At 39.3% G+C, this 10992-nt stretch overlaps 1 protein-coding gene across 3 annotated transcripts in view; it reads left to right on the top strand.

Moving 5' to 3' along the window:
* The window catches only part of LOC112077195 (NEDD4-binding protein 2-like 1), a 16131-nt gene extending 5736 nt beyond the window's left edge, over nt 1–10395 (top strand). The window contains exons 2-6 of one of the 3 annotated variants that reach the window (XR_011478079.1): nt 2743–2858; nt 3102–3190; nt 5815–5938; nt 8622–9917; nt 10042–10395. Coding sequence is in view for 2 of the 3 variants with exons in the window: in XM_024143756.2 (XP_023999524.1) it covers nt 2743–2858; nt 3102–3190; nt 5815–5938; nt 8622–8761 (469 nt within the window). In the remaining variant the exon portion in view is untranslated. Of the gene's footprint in view, nt 1–2742; nt 2859–3101; nt 3191–5814; nt 5939–8621 lie in introns of all 3 variants that reach the window. The other 2 variants (XM_024143756.2, XM_024143757.2) reach the window with 2 other exon arrangements.
* Nucleotides 10396–10992: the final 597 nt, after the last annotated feature.

The raw sequence follows: 10992 nt of genomic DNA, 5'->3' as shown, positions 1-10992 counted from the left end.
GCTGTTTACTATGCTGTTACTATCCTGTCTGCTTTACTATGCTGTTTATCTATGCTTTACTAGTGCTGTTACTAGCTGTTACTATCCTGTTACTATCCTGTTACTATCCTGTTACTATCCTGTTACTATCCTGTTACTATCCTGTTAATATCCTGTTACTATCCTGTTACTATCCTGTTATATCCTGATATTTACTATGCTGTTACTATCCTGTTATTATGCTGTTATTATGCTGTTATTATGCTGTTACTATCCTGTACTATGCGTTACTATGCTGTTACTATGCTGTTACTATGCTGTTACTATGCTGTTACTATCCTGTTACTATTCCTGTACTATCCTTGTTACTATCCTGTTACTATCCTGTTACTATCCTGTTACTATGCTGTTACTATGCTGTTACTATGCTGTTACTATGCTGTTACTATGCTGGTACTATGCTGTTACATCCTGTTACTATCCTGTTACTATCCTGTTACTATCCTGTTACTATCCTGTTACTATCCTGTTTACTATCCTGTTACTATCCTGTTACTATCCTGTTATATGCTGTTTACTATCCTGTTACTATCCTTTACTATCCTGTTACTAGCTGTTACTATGCTGTTACTATGCTGTTACTATCCTGTTACTATCCTGTTACTATCCTGTTACTATCCTGTTACTATCCTGTTACTATCCTTTACTATGCTGTTATTATTCCTGTTTACTATGCTGTTACTATGCTGTTACTATGCTGTTATTATTGCTGTTATTATGCTGTTACTATCCTGTTACTTCCTGTCAGTGGTATTTAAATAAATAAAAAGTGTATACAATCTATTTTTGCTTTGTAATTAGTAGTATTTTATGTAGATTGACGAGGGGAAAAAAACGATTTTATCATTTTTAGAATAAGCTCTGTTACGCATCAAAATGTAGGAAAAAAATCAAGGGTGTCTGAATACTTCCTGAATGTTTCACTGGTTAAGAAGCAAAAAAACATGGTTGAAGAATTGCACATTTACCTGGAGCCTAATAGCACTGCTGGGGGATTTGAAAAGTCATAGTCAGTCGATCAATAATTGAAAAATAAACTGCGTCCGTAAAATGTATATAGTATGTTTAATATGGATGTAGAAGTCTAAGTGTCATTGTACATTAGTTTACTTCAATTTGGGTGGTAGGGTTAGGGGACACATAATGAAGAAGGAAAATATATTTACCCCCCCAAAAAATATGGGGATTGGAAATGATGCAGATAATTACATTGATAGAAGCCACAATATATCTGCAATATTCAATCTAATCTACTAAAATTAATAAAATACTAAAATTAACATCAAGGTCTACGTTTAGTCAGCTCACCTGCCAGATAACACTGACATGAGGGGAGAGGGGGGAGGGGAGAGAGACAGGAGAGACGGAGGGGAGGGGAGGAGAACAGGAGAGCGGGAGGAGAGGGAGAGAGGGGAGAGGGGAGGGGGGAGGGAGGGGGAGAGAGAGACAGGGAGAGGAGAGGGGGAGGGGAGAGAGAAGACAGGAGAGCGGAGAGGAGGAGAGGGAGGGGGGAAGGAGAAGAGGGAGGGGAGAGAGAGACAGGGAGCGAAGACGAGGGTTTCGTTGTCCTAAAGCTAAGTACATTTCCAAGAAGAAATGCTAAAGTATTATTTTCAAGAATCCCAATTCTTCTTAACTTTTTTCTTAAGAAGAAACTTAAGAAAAAACCTAAAGAACATTTCCAATAATTTTATTGAGGAATAGCAACTTTGCTTAACATTCTTCATAAGTCTATAGTTTAAGGACAAAAATGGCAGTTAAAAAGGACATTTCTTAAGAAGGTTTTGTGAATCCAGCCCCGGGACTGCGATTACTCACCGCGGAATAATTTTTCTCCTTTCACTACTCGGGACAAGCCCGAGGCGATGGATATACTGCTACCTTGGTAACAGGCCCAGATCCCCGTGAAACATACATAACATACAGCTGGCTGGTTACACGCTATACTGGCAGGATAGAACACCGGCGTCTGGTAAGCTGCCTGCCATCCAGGACCTCTATACCAAGTGGTGTCAGAGGAAGGCCCTAAAAATTGTCAAAGACTCCAGCCACCCAAGTCATATACTGTTCTCTCTGCTAACACACGTCAAGTGGTACCGGAGCGCCAAGTCTTGGTCCAAGAGGCTTCTAAACAGCTTCTAACCCCAATCCATAAGACTCCTGAACAGCTAATCAAATGGCTACCCAGACTATTTGCATTGACCCCCCCCACCTCTCCACACCGCTGCCACTCTCTGTTGTTATCTATGCAGTCACTTTTAATAACTCTACCTACATGTTCATTACTGCTGCTCTTTAATTACTTGTTAAAGATATCTCTTATTCTCCATGTTCTTATTCTCCATATTTATTTCTTTATTTATTTTAAACTCCATTGTTGGTTAAGGGCTCGTAAAGTAAGCGTTTCACTTTAAGGTCTACACCTGTTGTATTCGGCACTTCACTTTAAGGTCTACACCTGTTGTATTCAGCATTTCACTTTAAGGTCTACACCTGTTGTATTCAGCGCACGTGACTCAATAAAATTTGATTTGATTTTGATGAATTCATAACAAGAAAAAAGTTGAGCTTTTTGGTTCGTTTCCTAAAGTGATCATCTACTCACACTGTATTTGTAATATATTATATATTTATATATATATATACTATATAATAATATACAGTAACGATACAATGATGTAATGATTTTATTCTGTTTTCTAGGAAGCTCCTCTATAAATTTGGAAGTGGAGGAATGTACTCCGCTTCCTACTACCACGCTGGGTACAACTGGAACAAAGTCTACTTCTCACGTAACCATATGTGGAATAGACGAGATGGTAGGTATTGGGTTGCTGGGTGTCACTATATACACACAGACGCGCACACACCACACACACCAAACACACCAAACACACCAAACACACCACACACACACACCACACACCACACACACCACACACACACACCACACACACCATACACACACCACACACACCATACACACGCCACACCACACACACACAGACACACACACTGTTTTATTCTTCAAAGTATTCCAACATGTTTTATTTGTGTGACAGTTTTTAGAGCCATGAAGGAAGATGTGGATCCGATCATCGTTTACAACATGCACTATCGTCTTTATGACATGTGGCCCTTTGTCGCCATGGTGAGGACCACTGTGTGTGTGTGTGTGTGTGTGTGTGTGTGTGTTATTTTTGTACTTTTCTGTCAAATCTACTTGTTGCAGATAAAATGTTGACGTAGTGTACATACAAATGCCTTTTGTGGTTAAATGCCCTTTGGAAACTCATTTAACTTATTCGGTACATCGCATTTTAAACCCTACTGATGGTTTTCTCACAAAACATTGTGCGTTTAAATAGTTATAGTTAAATAGTTATAGTTAAATAGTTTATATAGTTTATAATTGTTAAATGTTAATATAGTTAAATAGTTAAATAGTTAATAGTTAAATAGTTATATAGTTATAGTTAATAGTTAATAGTTAAATAGTTATATGTAGTTAAGTAGTTATATAGTTAAATAGTTTAATAGTTATAAATAGTTATATAGTTAATAGTTATATAGCGAGTGTGTCCACTGGGATTATTATAGACAAAAAAAAGCAAGATTATTTTTTATTTGTAAAACGCCAATGACAGCCGCATTGATGATCATGTGACAGCATAAGACCCTCAATATTTATTGGTTAAAGAGCATCATACCGTGACCTTTCACCCTGTGAAGTTCATCATTTATTTAATCTGTAGCCTAATGAAGTGGTTCCCGACCAGTCGTAGTGGGAGGGACCACACAACATATCAATCACAGACTCCCCAGTTACTTTGATATAATGGTTATTTATCAATATTATTTAAATTAAAATTTATTTAAATTAAAATATTATTTAAAGCGCATAAAGCGTTTCCACCCAAATTCTCACGTAATTCATTTTACCAAAAATATCCCATCTTGTCTAGCGTGTTTTGTGGACATGTGGAAACATTTTTTTTAACATTTTTTAAATATTTCCATCGTCATGTCATTATTTTTTACCCGACTTCACTCGCATAAAAAAAAAAGGTTTAATAAAACCTGGTTAGTCTCACATCCTTTGTACTATTCGCGTCTGACTTAAACCACAAGACTGATTTGAAGCTGGTTTCACTTCTGGGTGGGTGGAGTCACACCCGTCAGATACTTTCCTCTTGTTCAAATCAAACTTTATTAGTCACATGCGCCAATACAACAGGTGTAGACTTTACCATGAATTGCTTACTGACAAGCCTTAACCAACAGTGCAGTTCAAGAAGAAGAAAATATTTACCAAGTAGCCTACAACCGTAACGAGGCTATATACAGGGTGTTACGGTACAGAGTCAATGTGGAGGCTATATACAGGGGTACGGTACAGAGTCAAGTGGAGGCTATACAGGTGTACGGTACAGAGTCAATGTGGAGGCTATATACAGGGGGTACCGGTACAGAGTCAATGTGGAGGCTAATATACAGGGGTTACGGTACAGAGTCAATGTGGAGGCTATATACAGGGTGTTACGGTACAGAGTCAATGTGGAGCTATATACAGGGTACCGGTTACAGAGTCATGTGGAGGCTATATACAGGGTGTTACGGTACAGAGTCAATGTGGAGGCTAATACAAGGTGTTACGGTACAGAGTCAATGTGGAGGCTATATACAGGGGGTACCGGTACAGAGTCAATGTGGAGGACTATATACAGGGTGTTACGGTACAAGGTCAATGTGGAGGCTATTATACAGGGGGGTACCGGTAACAGAGTCAATGTGGAGGCTATATACAGGGTGTTACGGTACAGAGTCAATGTGGAGGCTATATACAAGGTGTTACGGTACAGAGTCAATGTGGAGCTATATACAGGGGTACGGTAAGAGTCAATTGGGAGACTATATACAGGTGTTACGGTACAGAGTCAATGTGGAGGCTATTTACAGGGGTACGGTACAGATCAATGTGGAGGCTATATACAGGGGTACAGTAAGAGTCAATGTGGAGGCTATATACCGGGTACCAGTACAGAGGTCAAGTGGAGCTATATACCGGGGTACCAGTACAGAGTCAATGTGGAGGCTATATACCGGGGTACCAGTAAGAGTCAATGTGGAGGTATATACCGGGGGTACCGGTACAGAGTCAATGTGGAGGCTATATCAGGGGGTACGTACAGTGCAATGTGGAGGCTATTACAGGGTGTTACGGCTACAGAGTCAATGTGGAGGCTATATACAGGGTGTACGGTACAGAGTCAATGTGGAGGCTATATACAGGGGTACGGTACAGAGTCAATGTGAGACTATATACAGGGTGTTACGGTAAGAGTCAATGTGAGGCTATTTACAGGGGTATAGTACAGAGTCAGTGTGCGGGGTACAGGCTAGTTGAGGTAACTCTACATGTAGGTGGGGGCGAAGTGACTTTGCATAGGTAACAAACAAACAGCGAGTAGCAGCAGTGTACAAGGGGGTGTCAATGTAAATGAATTGAATTGTTCAGCAGTCTAATGGCTTGGGGGTAGAAGCTGTTGAGGAACGTTTTGGTCCTAGACTTTTGGTCCTAAACAGGTGGGTGTCGAGTCTTTGACAATTTTATGGGCTTTCCTCTGACACTGCCTGGTGTAGAGGTCCTGGAAGGCAGGAAGCTTGGGCCCGGTGATGTACTGGGCCGTACGCACAGGGAGGCAGGGAGGCAGAGATAGGCAGGCAGATTTAAACACCAATTTATGTCTCTGATAAAAGTATTTATCCTCTCAGGGGATGCGTCGGGGTGACTATCAAATCAGTATTATTGAGCTGCCGAAAGTTATCCTGAAAACTATGTCTCCATCAACCAGCTGTACAGGTAAGAGACAACCTCTTCATAGATATTTACATTCAGGTAAGAGACAACTTTTCATAGATATTCTACATTCAGTAAGAGACAACCTCTTCGTAGACAGAATAGATTCTATATTCAGGTAAGAACGAAACACTCATTATTAAAAAAACGTGGGCCAGTTGTGTGCGACCCTGTGGACCCCCGATCATGCCCGTTGTGATACGGCCCGGAATCGAACCAGGGTCTGCAGTGACGCCTCTCAAATCAATTTTATTTGTCAAATACACGTGTTTAGCAGATGTTATTGCGAGTGTAGCGAATGCTTGTGTTTCTAGCTCCAACAGTGCAGTAATATCTAACAATATCACAACATATGCCAATACACACAAATCTAAGTAAAGGAATGGAATTAAGTACATATAGACTAAGATACAGTAGAATTGTATAGGAACTTAAAACTTTGCACCTTCTGTCCCGTCGATGTGGATAGGGGGCTGCTCCGCTGTTTCCTGAAGTCCAACGATCATCTCCTTTAGTTTTTTTAACGTTAAGTGAGAGGTCGTTTTCCTGGCACCACACTCCCAGCATCCTCACCTCCTCCCTTTAGGCTGTCTCGTCGTTGTTGGTAGTCAAGCCACTACTCTAGTACTGAGATGTGCCACTTGGGAGACGTTCTACATTCTATGTTATACATTCTACAGCGACATTCTATATTCTACATTCTATATCCTACAGCCTACATTCTATATCTACAGCCTATATTCTACAGCCTACATTCTACATTCTATATCCTACAGTACATTCTATATTCTACATTCTATATCCTACAGCCTACATTCTACATTCTATATTCTACAGCCTACATTCTACATTCTATATCTACAGCCTATATTCTACAGCCTACATTCTACATTCTATATCCTACAGCCTACATTCTATATTCTACATTCTATAATCTACAGCCTATATTCTACAGCCTACATTCTATATCCTACAGCCTCACATTCTATACTTCTACATCCTACATTCTATATTCTACATTCTATATCTCACAGCCTACATTCTATATTCTACAGCCTACATTCTATATTCTACAGCCTCATTCTATATTCTACATTCTATATCTCTACATTCTACAGCCTACATTCTATATCCTACAGCCTACATTCTATATCTACATTCTATAGTCATATATTCTACAGCTATTTATATTCTACAGCCTACATTCTATATTCTCAGCCTACATTCTACAGCCTACATTCTATATTCTACAGTCTACATTCTACAGCCTATATTCTAAGTCTACAGCCTACATTCTACAGCCTACATCTACAGCCTACATTCTATATTCTCAGCCTACATTCTAAGCTACATTCTATATTCTACAGCCTACATTCTATATTCTACAGCCTACATTCTATATTCTACAGCCTACATTCTATATTCTACAGCCTACATTCTATATTCTACAGCCTACATTCTATATTCTACAGCCTACATTCTATATTCTACAGCCTACATTCTATATTCTACAGCCTACATTCTATATTCTACAGCCTACATTCTACTATATTCTACAGCATACATTTTCTAAGTCTACATCTAATTCTACAGCCTACATTCTATATTCTACAGCCTACATTCTATATTCTACAGCCTACATTCTACAGCCTATTCTATATTCTACAGCCTACGTTCTACAGCCGACATTCTATATTCAACATTCTATATTCTACAGCCTACATTCTACAGCCTACATTCTATATTCTACAGCCTACATTCTACAGCCTATTCTATATTCTACAGCCTACGTTCTACAGCCGACATTCTATATTCAACATTCTATATTCTACAGCCTATATTCTATATTCTACAGCCGGCATTCTATATTCAACATTCTATATTCTACACCTATATCCTATATTCTACTCCTATATTCTACACACATTCTATATTCTACAGCCTACATCATACAGCCTATATTCTACAGCCTACATTCTATATTCTACACCTACATTCTACAGCCTACATTCTATATTCTACAGCCTATATTCTACAGTCCTACATTCTTATTCTACAGCCTACATTCATATTCTACAGCCTACATTCTATATTCTACAGCTACATTCATATTCTACAGCCTACATCTACACCTACATTCTACACTACATCTACAGCCTATATTCTATATTCTACAGCCTACATTCATATTCTACAGCCTACATTATAATTCTACAGCCTACATTCTATATTCTACAGCCTACATTCTACAGCCTATATTTCAGCCTATATTCTACAGCCTACGTTCTATATTCTACAGCCTACATTCTATATTCTACAGCCTACATTCTATATTCTACAGCCTACAATTCTACAGCCTATATTCTATATTCTACAGCCTACGTTCTATATTCTACAGCCTACATTCTATATTCTACAGCCTACATTCTATATTCTACAGCCTACGTTCTATATTCTACAGCCTACATTCTACATTCTACAGCCTCATTCTCACATTTGAGAGAACACATACGGAACCTGTGCATCAAAGGAGGACCATATATTTGTTTATCACTTTTAAATCAGCCGATTATTCATTATCTCTAAATGATCTATCCGTTATCTATCTCGTGTGTATTATGTTTTGTGTGGACCCCCAGGAAGAGTAGCTACAGCCAACTAATGGGATCCTGATAAAATACCAATCAATTCCAATAACAATAGCTGTGTTGTCTTTCTACAGCAACTGTCTTGGTAAGATCCCCAAGCAGATGTTCAGGTACTGGGGAGATCGCTGGCAAGAAGCTTATGACATCTGGGAGTCTATCACGAAGCTACTCCATAGACCGCTGGCTGTATAGCAGAGAGGAATGGAACCTCTAGTGAAGACAACACACAACAGTACCTCCATTTTGTGTGAACAACTTTTTTTTTTCTTTCTTAGCTTTTTCAAAACTACACTTTTTAAAGAGTATCGGTTACCTAGCAACCCCTAGAACCCAACAACAACGACTCATACCTTACTGTTGTATTTGTCTTTCTTGCACTGACGCCTGTTTTGGTTGTGTCTGATATAATTTCGTTGAGCAGCTGCTCTTGATCGTTGTCTTGAAGCCACTGGCGTTTTGAAGTTCAGAAAGAGAAACTGTAAACTAATAGAAATAACTGTCCTCAGATTTTAAAAAAAATAAAAAAATCACGATTAGTGTTTTGGATATTTATCATCCTGATCGAGGTGTAGATTACATCTCACATTTCCAGTGTTCTGTAACGGCTTGTCTTCCTCCTCTGACGACGACGACGAGGAGGATAGTAAGGATCGGAGGACCAATGCGCAGCGTGGTACGTGTTCATGCTCTTTATTAAAACAATCGAACACTGAAACAAAAACAATAAACGACACGTGAAATAACCAACCGAAACAGTTCGTGTGGAACACACAGACACAGAAAATATACACCCACCAAAACACACAGGTGGGAAAAGGCTACCTAAGTACGATTCTCAATCAGAGACAACTAACGACACCTGCCTCTGATTGAGAACCACACCAGGCCAAACGCAAAACACAACATAGAAAACGYAACATAGACAACCCATCCAACTCACGCCCTGAGGTCAGAAAACGTGACGTGTTCAAACATGTAACAAGGCTGCATGGGATTTRGTCTCAATGGGACTCTGTGCAGCCAATGGCAATGTCCACTTCGGGGATAATCTCGGGAGCCACTTGCGGATTTGAGTTACTGAGTTTCACCTTTAAAAAACAAAAACTGATTTGAATTGAGTCCTAAATCGCTCTGGATAAGAGCATCTGCTAAAATGTAAAATGTAAATGTTTACATAGCCTGGTCCCACATCTGTTGGCCCATAGGAGTTGGCAAGAGGATAGACTGCTCTGGGATCAGGCTACAGTAGCCTACGCATAAATTGCAAAGGACTTCTGAATGGTTTTCGTGTTTGTACGGTGCTTGAAACAACAGTTGTGGTTTTGGTTCCAACACTTATAGTTTTACTGTGTGTGTATTGCTTGAGAGTTGTTTATTTTTTTTAATGACGCCGTCTCACTTATAGTTTTACTGTGTGTGTATTGCTTGAGAGTTGTTTATTTTTTTTTATGACGCCGTCTCACTTATAGTTTTACTGTGTGTGTATTGCTTGAGAGTTGTTTATTTTTTTTAATGACGCCGACATTATAGTGTTACAGAAACGGGACTGTGCTGTAGGCTACTAGATTCAAGCAGACGTGATGGAAGTAGCTGAAATACGAGGACAACGTTTTCCGTACTTTTTTACTGTCCTACAGATCTGCAGAATGACGTCTACTAGTATAAAGATCCTTCGTTTCTGACCGGTTACAAAGTTTAAACTTTTTTTTTTTTTTTTTTACAATAATGTTTAAAGCTTTTGCTCCACCACCCCCCTCCCCCCGCTTTTCTACAAATTGGCATCTATAATGTTGTGTTTTTGCCTTCAATATGCTTTGTTGCCAGCAATAAATAATACTTTGAAAATAATTTGCTTTAAGATCGTCTCTTATCATCATATCATGAGTCTCTGGTGCAACACAACAGGAGAGTTTCCTGGTGTTCCTGGTTAGTTGTTAGTAGCCAGCTATTGGGTGAACTCTACTTGACTGTACGTTCATTGGAGCTCTCGATCAAAGGTGTAATGTACTGTATTTCCAAGTTGTTGTAACGGTGAGAGACCTGTAATGGTGAGGAGATTGATCAGGTGCCCGATGTGGGCACCTGATCACTTTGAGAGGGCTGCCTGGGTCAGGGAAGACGGATCGGGCAACTTTTTCAGATCGCAGGACGAGGATAAAGTGTTTTTTCTTGATAATTGTTTTTGTACCATTGTCAAAAGAAAGTTGTTTCAATATTTAAATAGGGAATTCAGGCCAAAGCATTACATCTTGGTTTCATCAGACCAAGAATCTTGTTTCTCATGGTCTGAGGATCTGTCGTGGAGAATTGTTTCAGAAATATAACACTCTTACAAGAACTTGTGAATTCAATATAGACTTTAATAACAAAGTAAGCAAAAATGAGCCCCCTCCACGGAAGGACCTATCAACAAACGTAACAGAGCCGAGCCCCTCATGGAAGGAG

The sequence above is a fragment of the Salvelinus sp. IW2-2015 genome, unplaced genomic scaffold, assembly GCF_002910315.2.
Source record: "Salvelinus sp. IW2-2015 unplaced genomic scaffold, ASM291031v2 Un_scaffold4373, whole genome shotgun sequence".
Taxonomy (NCBI): domain Eukaryota; kingdom Metazoa; phylum Chordata; class Actinopteri; order Salmoniformes; family Salmonidae; genus Salvelinus; species Salvelinus sp. IW2-2015.
The sequence above is the reverse complement of the archived record's forward strand: the minus strand, read 5'-3'. Positions and strand labels throughout refer to the sequence as shown.